Below are 26,309 nucleotides of genomic sequence, written 5' to 3'. Positions count from 1 at the left end.
TGGCACCTGTGTATCTCAGTGGAGGAAGAGCTTGAAGGGGCACAGGGAAACATCATTTTTTTTAAAGGGGAGGAAGGCTTGTGTGGGGATCAAGTCATTCCCCCTCACTTCTCTTTGCAGTGTGTTTGGAGACACTAGACACCAGTGCTGCTCTTCTGGAAAAAAAACAGTGGATGGAGGTATGAGAAATAAGAACTAGCCATGCTGAAGGAACTGCTTAAAGATGATGCTGAAATAACCAGCATGACCATGAGTGCCTGAATCAGGAGCCCACTGTGGGCAAGCCCATGACAACTCTGCCTGGACAGAGCAGGCAATGGGAGGGGAAGCACTTGTGTAGGGAATCCAGAACATCAAGAATGGCTTGAGAGAGACCCTGGAAGCCAGACCTCACTGATGGCTTCCTACTCCTGTGGCTTATGTTGAGTTGGCACAGGGAGTGGACCAGCCCTAGCAACTGCTGTCTAGGGATGCTGCCAGGGCTTGTGGGCTAGCTGAAGTGGTCCAGGGACTGTCATTAACGTGCCAATCTCAACCTAAAGCTGGTCTTGTGGCAGGTAGCAAAGATGGGAACATCGAGCCTGGCACAACACCATGAAAGCAGCCCTCTGTAAAGCTAACCATGTCCTGGCTGCAGGGAGGTAACTCAGGGGGGACACAATCGGATGGAGAGGTTCTGCAGAGAAAGGGGGAGGAGGATGACTGCTAATCTCAGCCTTTCTTCCCAGGCTCAGCCCAAGAACAGAACAAGGGTGCAGCGTGATGTTTCCGTCTGGCTGCAGAGCACTTACTGAGGCGGCTGGTCAGCGCTCCTGACTCCCGTTGCCTGCCGGAGGAGCTGGCCAGACCGTGCGTGAGGAACATGCGCTGCCGTTCAGCCCCATCGCCGTCGCCAGGAGAGCCCCGGGGAGCGGATAGGCGGCGGGGCTGCAGCGGCAGTTACTGGCAGAGATGCAAAACTCAGGGCAGGATCCAGCAGGGACTTTCTGAGATTAGGCTGTGAGAGGCGGGGGGTGGCCAGCACAATGAAAACAACCTCTCCTGTGGCGCGTCGGCTTACGGGGAATTCACATGCCACAACTCGGGAATTTTCCATCTGAAGCCCCTTGTAATAGGAAAAGCGCCTTACCCCGCTCTGACTCCTGCCAAAGCGAACGGCTTCCTAAAAATGGGCTGATCCAGGGAGGGGGACGATTTAGGAGCTATTGAGAAACAAGGAAGGACAAACAGTGTTAGGTCATTGCTTCTGCAAACAGAGCCAGGGCTGCTGCTCTATAAAAGGGACAGAAAGCGGTTCCAGAGCCATCACAGACTTGGAGGGGAAGGTCTGTGACCAAGGCTGCTGCACACCCCTCCCTGGCACCCGACTCCCTGCTCAAGTATGAAACTCATACTCTCGGCTGTGCTGTCCTTCGGGATAGTGGGTAAGTGCCTGTTGAAAGCAGTTTTGGGTGAAGAAGAGTCAAAACCTCCCAGGACACCAGGCTGTCCCTCGAGGCACAGCTGGTTTGGAGCTGCAGTGTGTGCCAGATCCAGGCATTTGTTCAGGAGAAGCCAGGACATCGAGTGAGGCTGGCTTTCATGGCTGTGGGTCTCTCTCAACCACATTGGTGTTTTTGGAGCCCTGATGACAGCAGCTTTTTCCCTGGGCCAGCCCAGGGAGGCTGGAGTGAGGACTGCTGCTTCCCATAGCAAGCTGCTGAGCACAGAACCAGAAAGGAGAAGAGATTGTGGGCACCCATCGCTGGGGAGGGGACTACTCAGGACAGGCTCTGAAGGGGACAAATCACCCTCCAGCCAACTGCTGTGCTGGAAGAGGAGGGGGAGAAACTTGGCCACCTTGCCAAGCCTGCGTGTGTGTTGGGTTAAACCTGAAGGCAGTACGTATAAAATGGAGCTTAAATAAAGACAGACTCCTCGTGGTTAGACTCGATGATCTTAAAGGTCTTTTGTGTCCAGAACAATTCTATGACTGTGATTCTGTGCTTGTGGCTCTGCTCCTGCTCTGCTCCATCATGCTGCTGCAGCTGTACTTTGCTTGGGCTCCTCTGCATTTCATGCCTGAACTGTGCTGGCCCTGCTTGCAGTCACTATTTCTCTCCTCTTCTCTCTGCTCACAGTTTTGGCAGGCAATGGGCAGGTAGCCACAGCAAGGAACTTGCTGCCATCTACACCTGACCTGGGGGCCACTGCCTGGTAAAGGAAAGAGGAGATCCTCTCTCAGAGTAGCCAGTTGTCTTCTGATTCCCCATGAAGCGTTGTGGTGTCTACTGGCCTCTGGAGGGAAGTGCTCCCTTGTGCTGCTGACTCCCTCAGAATGTCCTTGTCCAGCTTCTGCCAAGAGTAGGATGGTTGGCAGCACCTGATTAAGGTGACCATGGCTTTGTGCAGTGAAGACTTGAAAGAAATAAGTGGCAGCAGTAGGAATTAAGGCTAAGGATTCTCCCTGTGGCCAAATTCAGCATCTCCACTGAAAGGTGGGAACGTGTCAGCTGGCAGGGTCATGGCACAAAAAACTGAGTAAAAAAGAATATCTCAGAGGTGAAAGAGAAAATGGGAAGAGCAGAGATTAATCTGGAGATGGCTGAATGAAATGTGCCATCAAGGATTAGGAAGGAGTGAGCCATGGATGCCCACAGAATCGTGGGCACACACCAAGTAGTTGCACAACTCTTTTGTCTGTAAAATCATAGAATCACAGTATCATTTTGGTTGAAAAAGACCGAGACCTTCAAGGTTATCAAATCCAACCAGGTCTAATTCTGCCAAGGCTGGTCCTAGCCCATGTCCCTCATCTCTGCCTCTTTGAAACACCTCCAGGGATGGGGGATTCAACCAGTTCTCTGGAGAGTCTGTTCCAGCAAGGGGCACAGTTAAGAATTGTGCAGCGCAGGCTGCCCACAACATAGTTCAACTGCAAGTTTCCAGCATTTCTAGTGTTTAGGTTGCTGAAGGAGGTGTGAGTCTGTGTCCACCTGAGGTCTTTGCTTCCAGAACAGCTAGCCAGATGCATTTACTGCTCCGGACTCTTAGGAGAGAGGACTGTGGAGGTGCTGTGGCATTTCTGTTACTGGGTGTACAGAGGACAGTTAAATATATGAGATCAAGTTGCCAAGGAGGTCATGTGTGGCAACATACTGAATATAGCCTGGCCAGGTCAGAGCTGCTCTCCCTCTGCTTCAGTGGATCACCTTTCCTCTCTGTTTTTGCAGTCTTGAGTTTGATTTCTGCTGGAATGTGTGGATTTGTTCTCCTGATCCTGTGGATGCTGCCCTGGGCTCAGGTCACTTGAATCACAATGCTAGGAAGGACATCCATTATCTAGGGAGAGGAATGATCCTCCAGGTAGTCTTGAAGGTGCATGGCAGGCAAAGATGACCTTTCTGCATGACTTAGGGGATGTGCAAGGAAGATCCTGCACCTGGCCATCACCTGAGGCCAGGACTGCAGGGAACTGGAGATCATATATGCACAGAGATATCTTTTATCTTCACTTAGTGCCTTTCTGGAGGCACCATGGAGACTTTGTGAAGTCTCCTTCTCTGGAGACTTTCAAAACCCACCCGGACATGGTGTGCAACCTGCTCTAGGTGAACCTGCATTAGCAGTGGGAGGGTTGGTCTAGATGAGCTCCAGAGGTCTCTTTCAACCCCCACCAATCTGTGATGCTGTGATTCATCCTTTCTGAGACTTCCTTAAGAAGACATTAGTTATTTCTTAGCAATAACTTTGTGGTTATTTCTACAGCTCTGTGTTTTGCTGCTCCCCCCAAGACAAACATCAGATGGTGCACAATATCCTCAGCAGAAGAGATCAAATGCAATAGTCTGAGGGACCTCATGCAACAAGAGAGTGTTGCATTGAGCTGCCTCCAGAAAGCAACATACCTCGACTGCATAAAAGCCATTTCGGTGAGTGGGCAGTGGATATCTGCTGGGCACTGATGATGTCACCACACTCTGGAGAAGGTTGGGGTTTCTTTTGAGTCACTGGTTGTTACCTGGGGTCCCCCTGTGGAGAAGGACTCACCAACAAGGATCCAATTTTCCCTTGTGTGTCCTCACTCTTTGTTTATTGACCAAAATCTTTTTGTTATTCAGAATAATGAGGCAGATGCCATTAGCCTGGATGGTGGCCACATTTTTGAGGCAGGCCTTGCCCCCTACAAGTTGAAGCCCATCGTTGCTGAGGTCTATGAACAATCTGAAGGTACATTTGCATGCAATATTTTTAAGCCAAGTGCTGGTAACAAACTCATAGTGCGAAGTCCATCCTTTCCATGAAGAGCCTCCACAGGATTTCTTTGGGGTGTCTGAGGTATTGCCCCTGGCTTCCAGATTCCATTACACCAGAATGTGAATCATCACCCATGGCCATAAGGTCACTGCAATGGAAAGAGGCAGAACCAGTGCCCCGTTTCTGATGATAGTTGTGATGATAGTCACTGATCCTGTGATGATGCAGGGGCCCTGGAAGGAGAACACCAGGAGCAGAAATCATGCCATAAGTATGGCATAAAAAATCATGCTGGTGGCAGAGAATTTCTGCTTGCAGTGACCTTGAGCTATGCTGGTAAAACAGCAAGGTAGATAGCACAGACAATCTGTCTATCTTCCTGCAGAGTCATCAAGAGGCAAAAAAGAACAATTGAAGAGGCAGCAACACTGCTGTCAGTGTTTGTGGAGGAACATTCAATTGAGATTACCGAGGTGCAGGCAATGCACAGAAGAGCAGCACAAAAAATTGCTCTGCAGCAATTTCTTCTGATGAGAGTTATCTCCACTGCTTCATCCATGCTTAGTCTCTGCCCCACACTTTGTGTCTCCCATCTTTGTCCTGGGAGCCAAACTTATGCTATATCCCCATTTTTGTCTGTCTTCCCTCATGCAATCCTACCACACCCCAAACCTCCCAGTCTCTTTTAGACTGCTGCCCTGCAGCCCAGCCTGTTGGTCCACAATATTCAGGACCAAAGCTACATGGCAGAGTCATTCTTAACATGCTAGCTAAGAAAAGAGGTATTAAATGGAAGGCTGTGGTCTGTACCACCCCTAAGCCTCAGAGATGTTCTTCATGCAAAGGACTAGGTAACATTTTACAGACTGAACGTAGGATTTCAGTCTTGCAAGGCTTACACGTGTGCTTCTGTGGGCAACAGTGCTTGAGAGAAGACTTGCCAAAGAAGATTTGCCAAAAAGCCTTATGAAAGCATCCTCATAAAACCATGGGCACATCTAATGTCAGTTCAGGGGCAAAGCATTTAGTGTGTGATGGTATTTTCAGGTCACTTACTGTTCCAGTTTGTGGTGAGCAGCACTGGTTGGCACTGTTGCTCACCCCTAAGTAAATCTGAAGGCCATAAGGGCTGAAGCACAGTTACTAATTATTCAGAAGTGCAGCACATAATTCTCTGAAACGGAGGTTTTGGCAGGGTTTGGAATGTTCCCAAGTCCTGTTTTTTCATTGCTCTTCTCTACTTTTTCCTGCATTGTAGGCTCCACAACCAGCTACTATGCTGTGGCCGTTGTGAAGAAAGGAACAGACATCACAATAAATAACTTGCAGGGCAAGACCTCCTGCCACACGGGCCTGGGCAGGTCTGCTGGCTGGAACATCCCCATTGGGACACTCCTTCACAGGGGAGACATCAAGTGGGAGGGCAAAGACTCAGGCTCCATTGAACAAGGTGAGGTGGGAAGCAGGCTGATGTTCAGCTGGGGGTGGTGGTGCAGCAGAAACGGCGTTGCCTGATCTTCTCTGGGGGCTCAGGGATGGCTTACGGAGCGTCCACTGACAGTCTTTGGGCAGTCCCTCCCTTCCAGGTCCTGGCAAAAGTGAATTTTAGACTAACTATTGCTTCTTTCTCATCTGTAGCGGTGGCCAACTTCTTCTCTGCCAGCTGTGTGCCTGGTGCCACCAGTGAACAAAAACTGTGCCGCCAGTGCAAGGGAGATGCCAAAAGCAAATGCTCCCGCTCAGCACCTTATTCCGGGTACTCTGGAGCTTTCCAGTAAGTCATTTGTCCTTTGGGGAAGCCACAGAATCACAGGATGTATCTGGTTGGAAGAGTCCTCAAAGATCATCCAGTCCAACCTTTGAACCAGCACTAAACCGTGTCCCTAAGTGCCAGGTCCACATGCTGGAGTCCTGGAGCAGGCTGCTCAGAGAGGTTGTGAAGTGACCTTCTCTGGACACTTTAAAAACCCACCTGGACGTTGTGATCCTTGGCAACCTGCTCTGGGTGAACCTGCTTTAGCAGGGGGCTTGGACTAGATGATCTGCAGAGGTCCCTTCCAACCCCTGTCATGCTTTGATTCTGTGAGATAGGGTCCTCAATGTCTGCTTTTTTTTTAAACATCTCTTCTGTTCCTCCCACCTGCAGATGTCTGAAGGATGGTAAGGGAGATGTGGCTTTTGTGAAGCACACAACTGTCCAAGGTAGGCCTGTGAGATCATTTGTTTATCTCTTTTCTAGTCCAACCCCTCACTGCTATTCCATCTTGCGATTAGGCTACCCTGTGCAGGCTTTCATTCCACTCCAGGCTGGCCCTAAACATCTTCTCCTTTCATCTCTGGAAACAGGTTTTGCACAATGTGGACTGTTATTGAGAGATATGATTAGGGTGAGGTTCACTTTTTCTTCTCTGAGAGTTTTGGAAGGGACCTCTGAACATCATCCAGTCCACCCCTTCTGCTAGAGCAGAATCACCCAAATCACCCAGGAGCATTTCCAGGTGGATTTGGAATGCCTCCAGAGATGGAGACTACACAACCTCTCTGGGCAGCTGGATTTCAGAGCCAGCTGCAATGTTGTTGCAGCAAGTGCAGGGCGAGCAATTCTGTGTTAATTCTGCTCACTCATCTGCCCAGAGGAGGACCTGGGCAGGGAATTCAACCCACAGCAAGAGTTCAGTAACCGGACTTCTCAGAAGATGGCTTAGCATGCCCAGAACCTTCAGTGATCTCAGTAGAAGGCCACAGAGATGATCATGAGGCAGCAGCACTTGTCCTGCAAAGGGATGCTCAGCAGGGTGGGTTTGATCAGTCTAGGGAAATGATGGTTTGGGGGGCATCTCAGAGCAGCCTGCTTGTACCTCTAAGGAAGCTAGCAAGAGGGTAGAGCCAAGATCTTTAAGAAGGTGGATAGTGGAAAGATGAGAAGCAATAATCATGAACTGAAACAAGAGAGATTTGGACCAGACACAAGAGGATTTATTTTCCTCTTGAGGACAGTCAAATAGTGGGGCAGGTTGCCAGCTGTGCACTTTCCAGCCTCAGAGGTTTTCAAAATCCACCTGGAGCAACCTGGTCTGCCCTTGCTTTCAGCAGGTGCTTGGACCAGAGATCTTCAGAGGTTCCTTCCCACTTGAGTTCTCCTGTAACCAAGTGATCTGGAACCTGGGCTGTTTTCAGCCCTGACATTGGCTACCTGCTGGGCTTCAAAAGCCATGTGTGGCTCTGTTTGTATTTGTATGCATTTGCCTGTCTGGATGCCCAGGCACTACTGCCTCAGAAATCCTCTTACTGATGAGTTAATTGGGAGAGAGGTAGAGATAACCTCTGCATGTGTATTCTCCTTTCTGCATTGCCTTCCCACGACCACCATGACCCTACCATCATTGTAAAGGAGGTCTGTGCCACCTGGTTTCTGCAAGGAATTCTGCCCTGAGCTTCAGCAGATATGAATTCATCACAAAGCTGCCCCAGACTGGGGCTTTTTTTTTGGTCTGTTTTCCTTGTGGTGCAACTCATGGTTCCTCCCTTCCTCCAGAAAATGCCCCAGAGGAGAAGAATGACTACGAGCTTCTGTGTCTGGATGGCAGCCGTCAGCCTGTGGACAACTACAGATCCTGTCACTGGGCCAGGGTGCCTGCTCACGCTGTTGTGGCTCGAGATGATAACAAGATTGATGACATCTGGAGCTTCCTCTCAAAAGCACAGGTATTGTCAAGCTCTCCTTTCCTTCCCTTCTGTCTTCACTTGCTCTCTCAGCTTTCCAAGAGCTTTGCTATATACCATTTGCTGATTATTTTTCCCTCGTGGCAGGAAAAGTTTGGTGTGGGCACAACAGGCAACTTCCACCTCTTTGGGCCACCTGGCAAGAAGGACCCAGGCCACAAAGACTTGCTTTTCAAAGACTCTGCTGTACAGCTGAAACGTATCCCATCACTGATGGATTCCCAGCTCTACCTGGGCTATGAGTACTACAATGCCATCCAGAGCCTTCAGGAAGGTAGGCAGGACATGAAATGCTACAGTGTGAGCTGTATGCAAGAGATGGGATCAGCAAATCTGGGCAAAAGGAACAGGATTTTTTTCAAACACAGTGTTCTCTTCAAAATAGTTCCTCTGGAAGGTATTACCATTAAAATGGCACAATATTCACAACCCTCACTTACGTCAGCAGCAGGAATTTGCTGGGTCCAAAATCAAATCATCATCACCACAACCACAAGGGTGGAAAAATTAAGACATTCCACCTATTGTCCCTTCACCACAATTACAACAATAAAAAATTGCCCACAGTTATTCAGTTGGTGGTAGAGATCCAGCATGGTCAACACTCCTGCTTAGAAAAGCAATTTCTGGCATGCAAGAAGACAGAACATCCTGGGACACCAGGTTCAGTGTTGGCCACTTGAGGGAAACGGTGTTCTCTATTTCCATCTAGTCTCATCAAGCCTTTACTGATGTCCTGTCTGGCTTTTCTGAGACTCAAACATCCCACAAATGACCTCCAAAACATACTTGAAATGTGGAGTTGCTCAGAGTTGCTTAGTTGCCAAGGTGGGCTCAGACGTGGTAGCGTTTATGGAAGGGCATGGTTGGACTTAGCACAGCATCAGTACAGATTATTCAAAAGCCACCTCACAGAGACATGGCTAGGTTGTATTTTTTCCATCTTGGTCTTAATCTCATGGTTGTCTGGGCTGTGAGGTCTGGAGAAACACAGAATATATTACAGGCAGCAATACCAAGCACCATTAAGGCATGGTGGTCTACCTGTTGTGATGTTCTAGCTAACACAAGTCTGTATGAATGGCTTGGGTTATGCAGAAATTCTCTTGTCTGACCCCTAAGTTGATTTTTGAGCATCCTCCACCTTAAGAATCATTACTTCTCCTGACAGCCCAGGGCTTATTAAACCAGAACATCTCACCCTGGGCAGCAGCAGGTTTGTGTATACAGATGGTTTCACAGCTGAGTCCCACATGCCCAGCAAGTAGCTTGTTTGTAGCCTGTTTGTGGCTGTATTGTTCAGCAGGGCTCCAGGCTCATCCTCCCTCTGCTGTTTGTGCAGATGATCTGAGCTCCAGCCGCAGAGAAAACAAGACCCGGTGGTGTGCAGTAGGCAAGAATGAGAAGGTCAAGTGTGACCTCTGGAGCGTGATGAGCAACGGGGATGTGGAGTGCACCGTGGCAGACAACACCAATGACTGCATTGTTAAGATAATGGTAGGGCTTTTTGTCCTCTCCTTGGCCCTCTGAACCTTTCAGGTGGTGGGTAGCTTTGCTTCTTTCAGCCGTCAGTGTGGCTTGCTCTGGGTGATCCTGCTCTGGTAGGGGGGTTGGACTAGATGATCTACAGAGGTCCCTCCAACCCCCCCACCTTTATGTGATTCTGTAACAGATGGGGGGACTGGGGTTAGATTTTAAAATACAATACTGGGAGCCTCCTGAGAAATCCCAGTGAGCAGAACCCAACCTCACCACAGGGGGAAAGTCTTGACTAGTTTTTCACTGATTAACATTTTTCAAACAATTTCATTGGGCAGTGTTCTTCTTTTTTTTTTTTTCTTGAGGTTTCTTAAAGAAAAGGCAATTTTCCAGTGTGAAGCAGATTTTTGGTTGGAAAAGGAAAGTAAAATATAATTTTTGTAAAATGCAGAGAAAAACAGTTGCCTGCTTAGAAGAGGAGCAGTTTCCCAGCATAGACAGGGATGCTGGTGGCAGAGCAGAAGGTTAGATGAGAATCATGAAGACAGCACAAAATCCAAACTGGTAAGGGCAGGTGAGCTATGGAAATCTGTTTGGCATGGATGCAGGCTAGGAGAGAGCTGTGCCTGAGCAGTGGTTGCCTAGGGTGGAGAGCTGCTGCTGGACATGGTTACAAGTGCACAGGAGTGATAATCTCAGAACTCTCCCTGTGTCACTACTTCTGCCCAGATGCTCAGGGATGGCCTTGCATGTGCCTTTGGCCCCAAGCACTTCTGCTTTTCATCAAGTGCTTCTGTGACAGGCTGAGTCCTGAAAAGCATTGATCTGGGGACAGACAGGGTCATTTCATCACTGCACTGGTTTCCTTGCAGAAAGGTGAAGCAGATGCTATCAGCGTAGACGGAGGTTTTGTCTACACTGCTGGGGTGTGTGGCTTGGTGCCAGTGATGGGAGAAAACTATGATGGTAAGCACAGCCCAGGCTGCCCTTCTGGGTCCAGGTAGTGGGGAATGAGCTGGTGCAAAAGCATTGGTTTTATTCTGAAATCTAAAAAGCAGCCTCAGTGCTGCACCCTGCACCACGGTACTCTGAGACAGCTCTGCTGACTGCTGCACACCTCATCTTCCCTTGGGAGAGTGGGTGTCAGTAGACAGGAGCACAATGACCTCCAGCTCCTCTCTTCTTTGAGATCTCTCTTCTTTAAGTTCATTGATGGCTGGACTCAATGATCTTAATGATCTTTTCCAACCAAAACAATTCTATGATACTTCTGTTTAATCATGAGGTCCTTGTCCTTCAGCACCAGCCTCAGTAAAAACAGTTCTTTAAGCTTAGAGGAGCAGATGGAGGTTGTGCTTTGTTCTGTTGATGCACAAGGTACTACCTGAAATAGTTACTTCTAGAATGGAGTTTCTCCAGAAATTAGTAAGATCAATGCTTTTTTCTTTTTTTCCTTTTTTTTTTTTTTTTTTGGATTTGCCATATCTTTTATCTAATACCTTCTCTTTTTTTGCCCTCCCCCAGATTACAGTCAATGCAGCAAAGCAGATGGAGAACCAGGTAATTACTGGTGGCAGACAGCAGCCCTGAGGAGTCTAAGGAGAAAAAAAACACAATTGGGAGTAGAGAATAAGTGGGCAGTCTCCACACAAAGATCCACTGTGTCCAATATAGATATTAAAAATGTGTGAGACAAATTTATGAGTCAGATGGAAAGTTCAGGTCTACAAGTAGATATCAAGGCACAGCACAGGGCAGCGGCAGAGATTTATGCCTAGCCGCTGCTCTCTGGAGCACAGTCACACCATAACTGTGTCAAGGGAAAGAGGGTCTGGGTTGTAGCATAAGGGAATTGTTCTTTGTGGAAATGGAAAGAGGGAAAGGAGGGAAGGGTTTTGCCCTTTGCTAAAGAGGAGCTAAGAAATCATTATGTATGTCTTGCTATAGCCTTCTTGCATACCCAACTGTTTAGAGTTTTGGGGGATGGGAAGATGTCAGGGATAATAATTTTCCAGGAGCATAAGGGGAGTAGAGGCATAACATCTGCAAACTCTTCCATTGTCACTGCCTGCCAAATCATTTACAAGTGCAAAGCATTTCTCCTACGTTGTTCAGATGTGTCCTCTCCCAAGTGGAGCCAGTGCTGTCCTGAGGGAGTAGAGTGGGGTCTTCAGATTAATTCTCCTTTGATTTTATCTTCTGAAAGCATCCTACTTTGCTGTGGCTGTTGTGAAGAAATCTGACAGTGGTATCACCTGGAAGAACCTGCAGGGCAAGAAGTCATGCCATACTGCTGTGGGGAGAACTGCTGGCTGGAACATTCCTATGGGCTTGATTCACAACATGACAGGGAGCTGCAATTTCGGTGAGTTGAGTTTTGCATCCCTTTCTTCCAGCTGGGAACCTGCTTGCAAAAATGTTTTCCCATCCTCATCTGATGGTCAAAGTTTCTTGTGCCTCAAAGATTCCCACCTGGAGCTGGAGATTGAGAAGATTCTGTTACTTCAGATTTCACTAAGCAAAGCTTTAGGTTGTTGGTAACTGAGCTTTAAAGCAAGATACTGCATGTCCCCTGCTCGGGGGGGTGCTATGCCTTCTTTTCATGTCTCTTCCCTGTCCTGTGGGGCAGTCCCAGAAAGGAACCTTGTGGTTAGAGATTTCCTTTTCATAATTATAGGCATAATTTAGCTTTTACAAGGAGAGTCTGAGAGACCTGGGGCTGTTTAGCCTGGAGAAGAGCAGACTGGGAGGGGATCTTCATCTTCTCAGTGTTGATCAATAGCTGAAGGGTGGAGGTCAAGAGGATGGGGCTGGGCTCTTTTCAGTGGCACTCAGTGACAGGACAAGGCACAATAGGTACAGACTACAACCCAGGAGGTTTCACTTGAACTTAAGGAGAAAACTTTGCTGTGAGTGTGATGGAGCCCTGGAGCAGGCTGCCCAGAGACGTTGTGGAGTCTGGAAGCAGCCTTCAGAGATCATCTAGTCCAAGACCCCTGCTAATGTCCAGACAGGTTCTGAAAGCCTTCAAAGAACATCTCTGGGCAGCCTGGTGCTGGGCTCTGGCACCCTCAAAGTAAACATGTTTCTTCTTAAGTTCAAGTGAAACCTCCTGGGTTCTAGTTTGTGCCCATTTCCCCTTGTCCTGTCACTGGGCTCCACTGAAGAGGGCCCAATCCCATCCTCTTGACCTCCACTCTTTTGCTGTTGATCAACATTGAGAAGATCCCCTCTCAGTCTGCTCTTCTCCAAGGCTAAACAGCCTTAGAACTCTCAGCCTCTCCTTGTAAGAGGCAAAATAAGCAAATAATCATTGAAAGGAGATCTCTAACCACAAGAAGAGACTAGTTTTAAACTTAGGGTCTCCATAGCATGAAAGGATAGGGCCTCAAGTTGCACCAGGGGAGGCTTAGGTTGGATATTAGGAAAAAATTCTTTCCTGCAAGAGCGGTCAGGCACTGGAACAGGCTGCCCAGGGAGTGATGGAGTCACTGTCTCTGGAGGTGCCAGGTGCAGTTGTGATGACTGATGAAGACTGCAGAGGCTTGGCCTGAGTCTGTGTAAGCTGGGAACAGTTTGCAGTAAAAGCTTTCCTCCTTTTCCACTTTTCCTGTTGCAGCTGAGCCTTAGACCTGCTTCATCGTCACTCACAGCAAGTTTCATAGGGAAAACTGGATGCATGTGCTCTGCTGTGCTTTGAATCCTGTTCCTTCTCCCAGCCAGTTTCCAGCTCCCAGTGACACCTAATACAAATCCAGTGTGACAATGCGTTATTAAAAGCAAACCTAACTTTGCAATGCAGGAAAAGTGATTTTTTTCTTTCTTCCCCCCCTCCCCCCCCCCTTTCTGCCTTCAGATGAATACTTCAGTAAGGGCTGTGCTCCTGGGTCTCCCCCTAACTCCCGCCTCTGTGAACTCTGCAAAGGCTCAGAGGGGGTCCCTCCTGAGAGGTGTGTGGCCAACAGCCATGAGAAATACTACGGCTACACTGGAGCTTTCCGGTAGGTGGTGCAAGCATGCAGGCTGCTTTCAAGGTCCAGTCACAGAGCTCCTGGGTGGATCACATAAGGAGTACAGCCTCATCTGATGCTGACTTGCTGACCGCTTTTTCTCCATTACACTGCTGAATGTCTGTATGTCTGCAGTGTTAGATACATCACAGGATCACAGGATGTTAAGGGTTGGAGGGGACCTCCAAAGATCATCAAGTCCAACCCCCCTGCCAGAGCAGGACCATAGAATCTAGCACAGGTCACACAGGAATGCATCAAGATGGGTCTTGAAAGTCTCCAGAGAAGGAGACTCCACAACCTCTCTGGGGAGCCTGTACCAGTGCTCTGTGACCCTCACAGTGAAGAAGTTCCTCCTCACGTTGAGGTGGAACCTCCTGTGCTGTAGTTTATATCCATTAGGGCTTGTCCTATCACAGGGTGCAACTCAGAAGTGCCTGTCCCCTCCCTCTTGACACCCAGCTTTACATTTTTTCTTTATGCAGCTTCCTGCAAAATGATGTAAAAAATTCCCATACTGTAAAACTTGCACCCTGGTCTCTAGGTCTAGGTCTAGGGTGGTTCTCCTTCCCCTCTACTCTGCCCTGGTGAGACCATGTCTGGAACACTGTGTCCAGTTCTGGGCTCCCCAATTCAAGAGAGACAGGAATCTGCTGAAGAGAGTCCAATGGAGGCTACAAGGATGATTGGGGGACTTGAACATCTCTCCTATAAAGAAAGACTGAGAGGCCTGGGGCTGTTTAGTCTGGAGAAGGCTAAGAAAGGATCTTATGAATGTCTACAAGTATCTGAGGAGTGGGTGACAAGATGAAGGTGCCAGGCTCTTTTTGGTGGTGCCCAGTGATAGGACAAGGAACAATAGGTACAAGCTGGAACACAGGAGGTTCCACCTCAACATGAGATGTTTCTTTATGCTGAGGGTGACAGAACCCTGGAGCAGGCTGCCCAGAGGGGCTGTGGAGCCTCCTTCTCTGGAGACTTTCAAAATCTTCCTGGATGCATTCCTGTGTGACTTGCCCTAGGTGATCCTGCTTTGACAGGGGGTTGGACTTGATAATATCTGCAGGTGTCTTTCAACCCCTAACATTCTGTGATTCTGTGGTGCCTCCAGGTAAACCTGGAGAGACACATGTGTTTTGGGCAGACCTCCTACAATGACAGCAGTGCTAGAATTTTAACATAAATAAGGAGTATTAAAAGATGGGGACCTGCAAAGAATGCTGCCACTAGACACTCCCTGTTATAAAGGCTGCTTGCCTTAGTTAAACTGAGCTATCCTCTCAAAACTGCAGAAACCAAAGGCCAGCCCCAGCGCATCGCTTCTGCACCTGCTCAGTATCAGCTCAAGTCTAAGTAATTCATAATGGGCATGAATCTTACCTCATTTACATCTGTTAGCAAAGAGACTCTACTTCAGAATTTGCAGTCCTTTTGGTGCAAGTTAGTGTTCTTACAAAGCTGCTAACATGCAGGCAGGCCTTGAAGAAAACAAAGCAAATGCTGAACCTACCCAAGCTGCTTCTTTCTGGCAGTAAAATAAATTCCCTACTTATCATGTGAGGAGGATGCACTTTTGGTGTTTTTTTTCCCCAGAATGCATGAAAAGACTATGTTTCAGATATCCTTAAAATATCTGTGGCAGGGCTCCCTGAAGATGAATTTTACAAAATAAGACAGGTCAGAATCAAATCTGTGGGAAAGGGTCAGGATTCAGTTGCCTTTCTTTGTACTTCCCAGGTGTCTGGTGGAGCGGGGTGATGTGGCCTTTATTAAGCATTCAATCGTGGAGGAAAACACTGATGGTAGGTGGTTAAGCTGATGCATGGCTCTTGGCAGGGCTGCCTTCCCCTGTCTGCATTAGTCTTGTTCCTGTCGCAGAAGGTGACAGCAGCTTTACCTGCTCAACCTGTCAGTCTCACTCCTCCTGCAGAAGCAGAATCCAAATGCCTTCTGCCCAGGGTGGCTCTTCCCAGGCATTTCTGCAGGGACACTTTCCCTCTTTCCCGCAAACTGTCATTTAATTTCAGCTGCACAATTATTCAGGCAGTCCATTAGCCACAGAATTCTGCCTTGACACCTTTGCTCAGCACTCTAGCTCCCCACTTGCCTGAAAATGTTCAGACCACATTTCTGAAGGCAGCAGCTGAAGTTTTCCAAGTATGTGGGAAAGAAGGCAAGAAAGGAGGTGTAACTAAATCTCCCTGCCTGCTCTGAGACTCATCCCATTGACTTTTCCTGAGTTTTACTTATGGCCTCCTTTGTACCTGCCAAGACTCCAGGTGTCACTGTACATGCAGGCAGGGACAAACACCTTGCTTGGGTGTCGTGAGGCTGGTGTTCTTCTGCTAAATGAGGCCTCTGAATCTCCAAACCATTTTTTCTTAAAGGCAGAAATAAAGAAGAGTGGGCCAAAGATCTGAAAATGGAAGATTTTGAGTTGCTTTGCACTGATGGGCGCCGGCAAAATGTCATGGCTTACAGGGACTGCCACCTGGCCAAAGTTCCTACCCATGCTGTCATCACACGTCCTGAGAAAGCAAACAAAATCCGTGAGCTGCTGGAGAGACAAGAGGTTAGTAGGACTGACAGTGGAAGACATCTTCCAGGGTTGGTTTTATGTGACATGTTTGCATCTTTAGAGCAATGATGCTCTGAGTTTCCTCTACTCAGTGCAACCTGGAAGGTTTTAACCTAGCGATATGGGGTGACAGCACTGTCCCTCAGCCTCCTGCTTCCTCCATCCCATCCAAGCTGCTTCCTCCTCTGCTGCTTTAGTGTATTTTTAGCACTATTTGTGTGTATATATATTTTCATGATACATATATATATAGTACAGATATACATGTATTTGCTAAAGATATGTGTATTTATATGTTCATTTAGCAAATACACCTACAGGTAACAGCCCAATTGTAGTGGCTGCTGTTGTCACACTGTACTGCTTGGGCTGTGTCCCAGGTATGTTTCAGAAACTCCTCTGAGGAGGCTGGGTCAGGCACAGCCCTGTGGGACAGGAGCTGCCCTGCACACACACATCTGACAGCTGCTGCTGTAAAGGTAGCCAGGTTCAACCAGCTCTGTTGGATTTTACACTGGAAACGTTAATATTGCTCCACCATCAGGGTCTGCTGGTGGGCAGTGGGAAGTCAGCTGCTTTTGCTTTCAACCCATGGCCCAGGCATAGGACCTGCTAGCAGCATCCAACGATGGTCTCTGCATGTCGTGACTCTGAAATGGAAAGAAAATTGCTTTGACAGTTGTGCTACAACTGAAATATCCTTCATTTAACCAGCTGGACAGAAGATACAATCCTAAATTGCTGGAGCTTGGCTGGGGGCTTCCCAAAGTAATGGTGAAGGACTAGGACTAAGAGCTAGGCTTGTAGGAGCTGGATCTTGCCAGCTTCCTACTTTTTCCATACACTTCCCTCTTTCTGCCTTTATTTCAGAAACTCTTTGGAACAAAAGGAGTGGCAAAAGACAAGTTCAAGATGTTCGAGTCTCAAACCAAGGACCTTCTCTTTAAAGACTTGACCAAGTGTCTGGTCAGACTCCGTGATGGAATAACATACAAGGAATTCCTTGGAGATAAATACTATTCTTCAGTTGCTAGCCTCAATACTTGCAATCCATCAGGTAAAAGCCCAGGACAAGTCCATGAATTGCTCTTCTCAGTCTCCCAGGCACACTTTTCTGTGGCAAGATGACATTTCCACACAATTACATTGCTGGTGTGGCTGGATGTGTGCTGGTGGGACTGGAGTGTTTAAAGGTAGGATTTTAACTTTTCCTTGCCCTTTTCCTTTTCAGATCTCCTCCAGGTGTGCACCTTCCTTGGGGGCAAGTAGTGAGATGGGAAGGACCCTTGCTGGAGGGGAAGGAAACCTCAAGCCATGACTCCTCTTGTGCCCTCAGCACCAAACACCGACCCACAGAGGGCCCTCTGCCTTCACTGCTTTTCCTGCCCTTCCTCATCACTCTGAAAGTGGATGTCTGAGACTTTACTGTTCTCTACTGCTATCACAGCAAGAAATAAAATCTCAAATCTAAATGGGTGTCCTGAGATTCTTCAAAATGCTCCTTACGCCCATTCCTTCCTCCGTACCTCTCCCTATGGGACAGTGCCAGATACCAATGAGGCCATTGCCACTTCAGGCTACTGCTGACCCTTAGAGAAATTTGTTTCAACGTTTGCCAAAGCAAAATGAATTAAATGTGCCCTAGAGCCTAATCAGCAGATGTTTTGTATTCTCTGTGCTTTAGCTTCACCCAGGTTATCCCATTAATTACCCAGAAGATGACAGCTGCCCAGCGTGGTTGGGACACAGGCTCTTGCTGTGTTTGTCAAGGAAGGGTGGAGAAGGATAAAAACCAAAACAAGAGAAAAAAATACAGTGGTTGTAAGATGATGTGGCTGGAAGCAGTTTCTGCTAGGCAGTACTTTTAGAACATGTGTAAGTGTATTGATGGGGAGAGTACAGGGTTAGACTTCCTTTCTGAAAAGAAAAAAAAAACATCTAGGACTTACTTAGAAACGTGTGTTTTGGTAGTTTTGTCCAATGTGCTGCTGACCTGAAAACAAACCTGTAAGTGGGCAGCCTGGCTCTGATCCACAGTGAAAATAAAAAGGCAAGACACAAACATCTGCTGAGGCTCTCTGCTTCACTGGAGCAGGATCTAGGGTTATCCAGCGTGTCCCAGTCCTGCGGTCAGGGCAGGCATGAAGGAGCTGCTGAAGGCAGAAAGATGGTAAGATATTCCAGCTTTGAGGGAAACCACCGTGAAAAGCCTGGCTCTGTCTTCCTGATGCCTGGTACAAAGGTGACCACCTGTTCTCCAAGATCAACAAATCCTGGTCCCACAGCCTCACTCCATAGTCTCCAGCCCCTTGCCCATCTTGGTGGCTCTCTTCCAAGTAGGCTATCATTCATGGACATCTTGCTTGAATCAGAGCATCTAAAACCAGACACAGTACCTAGATATGGTCAGAAATCTCAAAATGTTTTGTGTGTCAAACTAAGGACCTGGTGCTAAGTTGAGGGGGGAAATCACTTCCTGCACCTCCATAGATTTCACAGAACCACAGAATAGTAGGGATAAAAGAGACCTCTGGAGATCATCTAGTCCACCCACCCTGTGAAAGCAGGATCACCCAAAGCAGGTTGCCCATGACCATAATGCCCAGGCAGGTTCTGAAAGTCTCCAGAGGAGATTCCACAACCTCTCTGGGCAGCCTGCTCCAAGGTTCTGGCACCCTCACAGGAAAGAGATTTCTCCTTAAGTGAAACCTCCTGTGTTCCAGTTTGTGCCCATTGCACCTTGCCCTGTCACTGGGTGCAACTGAGCCTGGCCCCCATCCTCTTGCCTGCAACAGGCCCTTTAGCTCTTGCTGAACATTGAGAAGATTCTCTCTCAGACTGCTCTTCACCAGGCTAAACAGCCCCAGGTTTCAGCCATCCATCCTCACAGAGATGCTCCAGTCCCCTCAGCATCTTCATAGCCTCTGCTGGACTCTCTCCAGTAGTTCCCTGTTGTAGGAAGATACCAACCTTTAACAACTTTTGAGAAGGCTGTTTCATCTTTGAGTTAGAAAGAATGTAAACACCTTGTTACTGAAGAGAAAGAGTAGGCGGAAGTTGACTGAATATGTTGAGAAGCTTGTTTGTCAGTATTAACCTATTGTATGCTCTGCTTGGACCTATGTCAGTGAAAGGATAGCCAGTTGGGATGTGACAGCTCTGTATTAGAAAAGTATGTAAGTTGACTATGTAACACAGTAGGAGGCTTTGGCTTTAGGCTTTGGCTTTTGCCTTTGGTTTATGCTTCAGCTTTTGCTTAGTGCTTTGCTTATACGGGGAATAAATGCTTTTGCCTTTCACAGGGAAAGTCTTCTCGTCTTGGCGTCACCTGGAAACACCGTAACACGCAGCCTGTGAGAAGAACACGGCTGATACAATTATAATGGTGATCCCCAACGTGATTCGAACACGCACCCTGTCTCTCTGGAACCGGGGAGCCCAGCCCTGGCCGCAGCAGCCTCTCACCGTCCCCAGCGCCTTGCTGTGCCGTGCCTTACACACCCCCGTACGACAAAGGTACCCAGCTCCTTCACCGCCAGACCAACCCACGGAGCCCTGCGCCCGACCTCACTTCCCCTCCCACTCCCACGCGTCCACCTCCCACTCCCCCCCCCCCTCCCCCGTCCGCCTCCCACTCCCCCTCGTCCGCCTCCCACTTCCTGCGAGCCGCCACCCCCGTGCCCCGCGGAACTACGACTCCCGTGAGCGCCGGCGGCCTCGCCCCCCGGCAGCCCTTGCCCGCTCCGCTCCTTTCCCGGCAGGGCGCGGGGCCGGAAGTGCGGCGTACGGCGACGTGTGGCGTGGAGGCAATGGCGGCCGGGCTGGAGCCCCACCTGGAGGCTCTGCTGCGGGCGTCTGACCCCACCGTGCTCTCCGTCCTTCTGGCGCTGCTCGCCGTCGTCGTCACGCTCTGTGAGTCGCGGCCCGCGGGGCATCCGTGTCGCGCCTTGGGGTCCGGCTGGGGAGCACCGACCCGCCCGGCCGCACGGGCAGAGGGGCGCCGGTGCCGGCAGCGCCGGGCTCAGGTGGTCCCTCCTCTCTCCCGCAGTGATCTGGAGGTTCGTGCAGGGCAGGAGGAGCAGCCGGAAGGCCGTGTTGCTGCTGGGCCTCTGCGACGCGGGGAAGACGTTGCTTTTCGCGCGGGTGAGTGGGGAGCCGGGCCGGGGGTGGGGGCTCGTAGCGGCCACGGTCGGAGCCCCGGGCGGGGAAGCTGCCGGCTGCAGGCGCCCCGTCAGCGCCTGGCGTCCTCTCCTACAGAGGCGAAGCTGCTGGTGCTGTGGAGCATTTGCGGGCACGCTTTTTTCTTGTTTTAGTAATGCGGAGAAGCAATATATTAAGAGATTTATTTTATTTTATTTTTCCCCATAATGAGCATTTTCTGAATTCCTTGGGGGAAAAAAAACTCCTGAAATCGGACAGTGTGAGCAGATGAAGCAGGATGCTAGTGCTCTTCCAGCTGCCTTTTTCTGAAAATGACCCTTTTTTTGTGCAGCTGTTGACGGGCAAATACCGTGATACCCAGACTTCCATCACTGACAGCTCTGCAGTATACAGAGCCAGCAATGACAAGGTGAGCAGGCAGGTTTTCCACTGTAACTTGTGCATGATTGCTACAGCTAGTACCAGCTGGATTTGTTTTTCTGCTCCCTGTGCTAAACCTGGCTTGATGCTTTTTGTGCTGTACAGTCTTCTCAGCTTGAAATCAGTCCCAAGTTTGGTCTGAGCATAGGATAGAGTTTTCTAGGGAACACACACTAAGAAAGTAGAAGAATTCTGGGTGGTATTAGGGACTACTCCTCTCCATAGGTTCTTTTTTTTTTTTTTGCTTATTGAATTGTGAAGCCTTTTTGACTGAAAACCACGTCTGTATGTTAAGTCTTGAAAGGCAGGCAGCATGTGGTAATTTTTCAATAGAAGAGCAAAAGGAGCTGCTTTTACAAGTGTAATTGGTCACAAGTGGCCTTCCCCAGGGCTCAGTTTTGGAGCCAGTTCTCTTTAATGTCTGTATCAATGATCTGAATGAGGGATCAAGGCATACTCAGCAAGACTGGAGACAGCACTAAGCTGGGAGGGGATGTTGATCTGCTTGAGAACAGTGACGTGGCCCTACTCGACCACATCTCAAGCAGGAGTGTGAGAAGCATTTGTTCTCTGTAACGTCACTGCTTTCCCTGGCTGGCAGCTTGTGGAAAGGAAAAGTCCCTTGCAAGGCCATTTTTGTGTTATTCCGGCAAAGTTTTGTGTATTTAGGTAGACTTGCAGTTGGCTAGAATGTGTGTGTGAATGGATAACTTGCTTCAGAGATTAGTATTATGTATGAAGGACTTGCAGGACAGGAGTTCCTGGTTTTGCTGTGCAGAGGTGGCTGTACTTGCTGTGTAAATTTGCTGCTCTTCTGAGATGAAGGTAGTTAATGAAGCTTTGTCACTTGCACTGTGTGTATGGTAGCTGTAGGGGGTGGTACTGTGGGTGAGAAAGAGTTAACATTCTCTTTTCTCTGCAGTCACGCTTTCTCTTCTCAGCTCTGTTGGGTGGTTTGCTGGTGGTGTTGCCTTTCATAGTGAGTCCTGGCCATTAATGTTGTTCCTCGGCATTTCTTTTGCCTGTCAGAATTGTTTGGGCTGGTGGAGAGACTGCACCTTGAGGAGAATTAACATATTTCTGCCCTGTATGGAGATTGCCTTGCCCTGTGCTGCTTTAGCACCAGGCTAACTGGAATCCAGTATCAGTCTGTTTTCACCCAGTCCCTGAGCACATGTACCCACAGACTAGGTGTTACTAATACCTTTTCACTTCTGTTCCCAGAGTGCTAATGTGACCTTAATCGACCTTCCAGGCCATGAGAGTTTGCGGCTTCAGTTCTTGGAGAGGTTCAAGGCTGCAGCCAGGTAACTTGGAGGAGGTTGGCAGGGGAGAAGGGGGCAGGTGATATTTTGAAAAGGGATGAACCAAAGGGTAGCGCTGGGGATGCTGTGAGCTAGACTGAATTGACTGGTGGTGTCCTGAGAGTCAGCTCTGCCATTGGATAGCAGGGGTTAGTTACTGTTCTGCTTACCTGAGTTGTTAGTGCATCAGGAGGTAAAGTAGCTATAGCAGGGAGGAGTACAGGGATGTAGTATATTCACAGGGCAGAGAGGGAAAGGTGTCCTGCTTGGGCTGGGCTTGGGCTATGTTGCAGCCAACACATACTGTCGTGCTCTTGTGTTGGATGAGATGAGTTGTGGAGGTAGGTGTTAGCCTAGGGGAAGATGGTTGCAGAGCTTCAGGCCCAGCACATGTTCTTTCCTCTCTCCTTCAGAGCCATCGTGTTTGTGGTGGACAGTGTGGCCTTCCAGCGGGAGGTGAAGGATGTGGCAGAGTTCCTGTACCAGGTCCTGGTTGATAGCACCGTGCTCAAAAATGCACCAGCCCTGCTGATTGCTTGCAATAAACAAGGTATTGTGGGCTGGACATGGGGTTTGGCTCTTGAGTGATAGGGGTGCATGCCCTGGATGCTGAATTTCTTAGGAGTCGGGGTTTCAGCAAAACAAAGACTTGAACTTAGTTTTAAACTTGAACATTTATATCAGAGAGTGGAAGAATTCTCAGATCAGGTGTGTCTGATAGCTTTGAAGAGAAGCACCATATGGAAGGCTTTTTAGATGGCCTTAAGTAAGGTAGGTGGCTTTCTGCTTGTCAAAAATAGGATCAACTTCAGCATAATGAACTCTCTGTACACACTTGGTAGCTTTATTGTCAAAATCAGACAGCCATTTGGCTGCCAAAATGAAATGTTTTCTCTTGGTTGGACTGGCAGGAACGTCTAGTTACTGGAAGGGACTACATTTTCAAATCCCTACAACTTTGACAGTGTAACAAACCAAAGCTTTTGAGCAGTATCAGATTAATTTTTCTTAACTTCTTTTGTGTATTTCTTCAAGAGCTGCCTGAGGCATTCATGGCTTCACATGCCACAGGTTGAAAAATGCTGTTTTGAGCTCTAATGCCAGGACATAAGAGAGTGCTGGGCCTTGTGAGCAGGACATGAAACCCCATCCTCAGTTTGAAGCAACTTACTGGCCAGCAAGATAAAATTAATTCCTTATGTTAGATCAGACTCTTGGGTTGCTTCCATTCACATCTGCAAACCCAAAGCTCCAGCATCTCTTCTCCTAGCACAGACACAGCCATCATTGTCCTGCTGACTCTTGAGACTGCACAGTATGAACAGGTCTTTCTGTACCTGTGTGGGGGAGGAACCAGCTTGTGAATTCTGACATAAAACCAAAAAGCTAATTTCCTTTTCTTTTCTTTCTCTAGATGTCACAATGGCAAAATCAGCAAAACTAATTCAGCAGCAGCTGGAGAAAGAGCTGTAAGTATGAAACTCTTCTTTCTCTTACCTCAGTGCTCAAGGAGTTCCCTTGAGCCACACCTAAGCAGAAAAAGAGCAGCCTGTTTTGTCTCTGTAGGTGTAACTGGGATGAGAGAAGATTGCTCCTTGCTAAAGTGTGCAAAAAAGCAGTAGGCACAGTGTGTTGCCTCCTAGAAGCTGTGGGTTGGAGAAACAGCAACCCAGTCCTTTTCTGAAAGCTGCCATCCCTAAGCTAAGTGATATTCCCATAGTCCAGAGTGCTGCCCTCTCTGGGATACAGTCAGGATTGGCTTCCAGATATTTTCCTCACACTCTGTGAGTGGTGTGAAGGTATCAGTAGCTCTACTCAGTTCTACTGGCATAAGGTTTTTGGAAGGGCTCTCCTGATGCAAAAGGACTTGGTGTGCAAAGCTGGAGAGCTGGGGAGAGAGTGTGTCTGGTTTTCCTGGCCTGCCAACAGGCATTGCAGGAGCCTGTTTGGGACCCTGTGTTGGCTCTGTTCCACTCCCCCCAGAAAGGAAATTAACCTGGGAAGACAAATGCATGATCTGTTGCTGAAAGGCAGGAGCAGCAGTGTCATTGCAGCCTGGTCCTTGGACAAGCATTGCACTCAGGAGCAGTGGGGAGACTCCACCCCCCTCTAAATCCCCAAAGGTGTTTGGTACACTCGAGTGGCAGTGGGTTGAGTCCCTGCTGTCACAGGTGGCTCTTCCCAGTCAGCCTGTTCAAGTGGTGCTGATCCTGAGCACTGTGGGCTGTCGAGTGTCATTCCTGGTGGCTGGTGTCTGCCATGGGGCTGTTGGGGAAGCTCAAGTGAGAACATCATTGCTTGGCTCTTGCTGTTTGTTACAGACCCCAACCTGTTCAAGCACCTTCTCCTTGAGTGGCCTCCTGTCTGTCTTGCTCTTTTGTGCCTCTCCTCAGTTGTGCCTTCCAGTGGGTATTTTGGAGAAGTGGCCCAAGTGCCTGCCTCTGTCTGTGCCTTGCAGGACAGCAGTGGGGCCTTCTGTTATTGGAGTAGCTGGTGTCCTGTTGACAGATCTGAGTCTGAAACACCTCAGCAGCTGTGTTGTAGGTAACCTTCACTTTGTTCACAGTTCTTGACCCTTTCCCTTCTCTGTCTGCAGCAATACCTTACGAGTGACACGCTCTGCAGCCCCTACCAGCCTGGATGGCTCAGCCACTGGGGCCCCTGCCCAGTTGGGGAAGAAGGGCAAGGATTTTGACTTCTCCCAGCTACCCATGAAGGTGGAATTCGTGGAGTGCAGTGCTCGGGGCAGCAAGGGAGAGGAGGGAGATGCTGACTTTGAGGGCCTTGAGAAATGGCTGGCCAAGATCGCTTGAGTGGAGACGGGCAGGGCTGGAAGGAGAGACCTGGGGAGGCTGAGGGACAAGACTGAAAGGAACAAGATGGTTGGAAGCACTCAAATCTCACCTTGCTGTAGAAAGTAGAAACTTAAAATGGAAATTAGCATTGTGGTGTTTTTCTCCACTGCTCATGGGCTTGGGAGCAACATGGCACAATTGCTGGTGTGACTTCCTCAGACTGTTCACAAAGCAACATTTAATTTTCCCCCCCTCCCCTCTTCTTTTGTCTTCCTCTGGGATGCTCACACTCTGGGCTTAATCTGTTTCCTTAGTCTTTGGCTTTCACTTGGTAGTTGCCAAGCAAGTAAGGCAGGAGTGCATTGCCAGGTGAGTTTTAGGTTGGAGCCTACATTCTGGTTTAGCATTGCAGTGCTGTTGTGTCATGAAGCTACTGGTCACTGGTGATGTGGACTTCCTTCCACAGCCTCTCACTGCTTGGGAGCACTGTGCACATCACATCTGCTGCCTTGGCAAAGTGCACAAACTCTCAGTTGGGAAGTCGTTGAGGAAAGTATAAAAAGCTGTGTTCCTCTGTGTCTCCTGCCTTCCAGTTCTTCCAAATTTGTGCATTCTGTCTGTGGGGCTGGGGTGGCTGCCTGCCTGCCCTGCCTTGGTCACTGTGCACTGCCTGTGTCCAGCTGCAGTGCCTGTGTCTTTGGGTGATTCCCACTGTTGGTGGGAAGGTTTTTCTTTTTGTTTTACTCTGCTTCTCCTTCCCATATTTCAGGCTATTCTCTCATAGACCTTGTATGCACTCTCCAAGTGGCAGAGTTTTAGGAGGGCCTTAGCTTGAAACTGTGAGGCAGGCACATTTTTGGGTTGTAGCAACATTACATGGGAAGTCTAGCGTGGCAGGTGTTTGCTGTGCAGTCCTTGTCTCCTGCTCCAGTCACCACAGTAAGGTTATTTTTTTTTTTCTTTTTTGTAATTAGCCAGCAGTTGTGGCAGAATGAGAGGGAAGGTCAAGGAGCTGCTGGTACATTTGTGTGATTCCTCCTCTAGAGGAAGATGCTCAATGAAGAGGGGAAAGAAGTGTGAGATTTTTCACAGTTTGTTCTCATTGGTTTGTGGTGTTTGAAGCCAAAGTTTCCACTGCCTGTGTGAGCTCAACTATTAGACTTGCAGTGAGGATGAAAAGGATGCCTGTTGTTGGAGCTATCTCAGTGGCTCAGTAGGCTGCTTGGAGTATTGAAGGGCAGTGATTCAGCATATTTCTGAACTGTCCAAGGCACATTTGCTCTCCTCCTCCCCATGGTGTGGCATGGAGCATTGGTTATCCAAAGCAAGATCTTCCAGCAGCATTCATGTTTGTCATGTGGGAGGCATGACCCTGGTGCTATGCATTCAGCTTCTCCTTTGTGAGCAGCCTTAAAACACAGTTGCCCTGTCAAGCAGCTTCACAAGAGCTTTTTGCTCTGATAGGGTGTGCAGCACCTGTGCCAGGGTGATTGCTCTCCACACTGCATATTGCAAAGGCCTGTAAGCATTGATATTTCTCATTGGTTTTTGTTGCTTCCCCTTTTGTTTCAGGGTGGGATGGAGTGGCCAGCTCCTGGTGACA

General features: G+C 48.7%; 1 protein-coding gene across 1 annotated transcript; it reads left to right on the top strand.

Moving 5' to 3' along the window:
- Nucleotides 1-1,340: 1,340 nt before the first annotated feature.
- On the top strand, nt 1,341-25,268 carry LOC128970501 (ovotransferrin-like). Its single transcript, XM_054385730.1, has 24 exons — nt 1,341-1,424; nt 3,748-3,911; nt 4,101-4,209; nt 5,495-5,686; nt 5,875-6,010; nt 6,383-6,438; nt 7,772-7,941; nt 8,047-8,233; nt 9,302-9,456; nt 10,311-10,404; nt 10,963-10,998; nt 11,645-11,803; nt 13,295-13,439; nt 15,186-15,250; nt 15,836-16,020; nt 16,897-17,083; nt 17,258-17,287; nt 19,501-19,938; nt 20,075-20,169; nt 20,519-20,596; nt 21,832-21,914; nt 22,325-22,461; nt 23,326-23,380; nt 24,508-25,268. The coding sequence occupies exons 1-24, from the start codon at nt 1,382-1,384 to the stop codon at nt 24,722-24,724; spliced, it is 3,216 nt and encodes a 1,071-aa protein (XP_054241705.1). The 5' UTR covers nt 1,341-1,381; the 3' UTR covers nt 24,725-25,268.
- The last annotated feature ends 1,041 nt before the right edge of the window (nt 25,269-26,309 follow it).

Source organism: Indicator indicator, chromosome 13 (assembly GCF_027791375.1).
Source record: "Indicator indicator isolate 239-I01 chromosome 13, UM_Iind_1.1, whole genome shotgun sequence".
Lineage (NCBI taxonomy): Eukaryota > Metazoa > Chordata > Aves > Piciformes > Indicatoridae > Indicator > Indicator indicator.
This window is presented reverse-complemented; position numbering and strand designations above follow the sequence as displayed.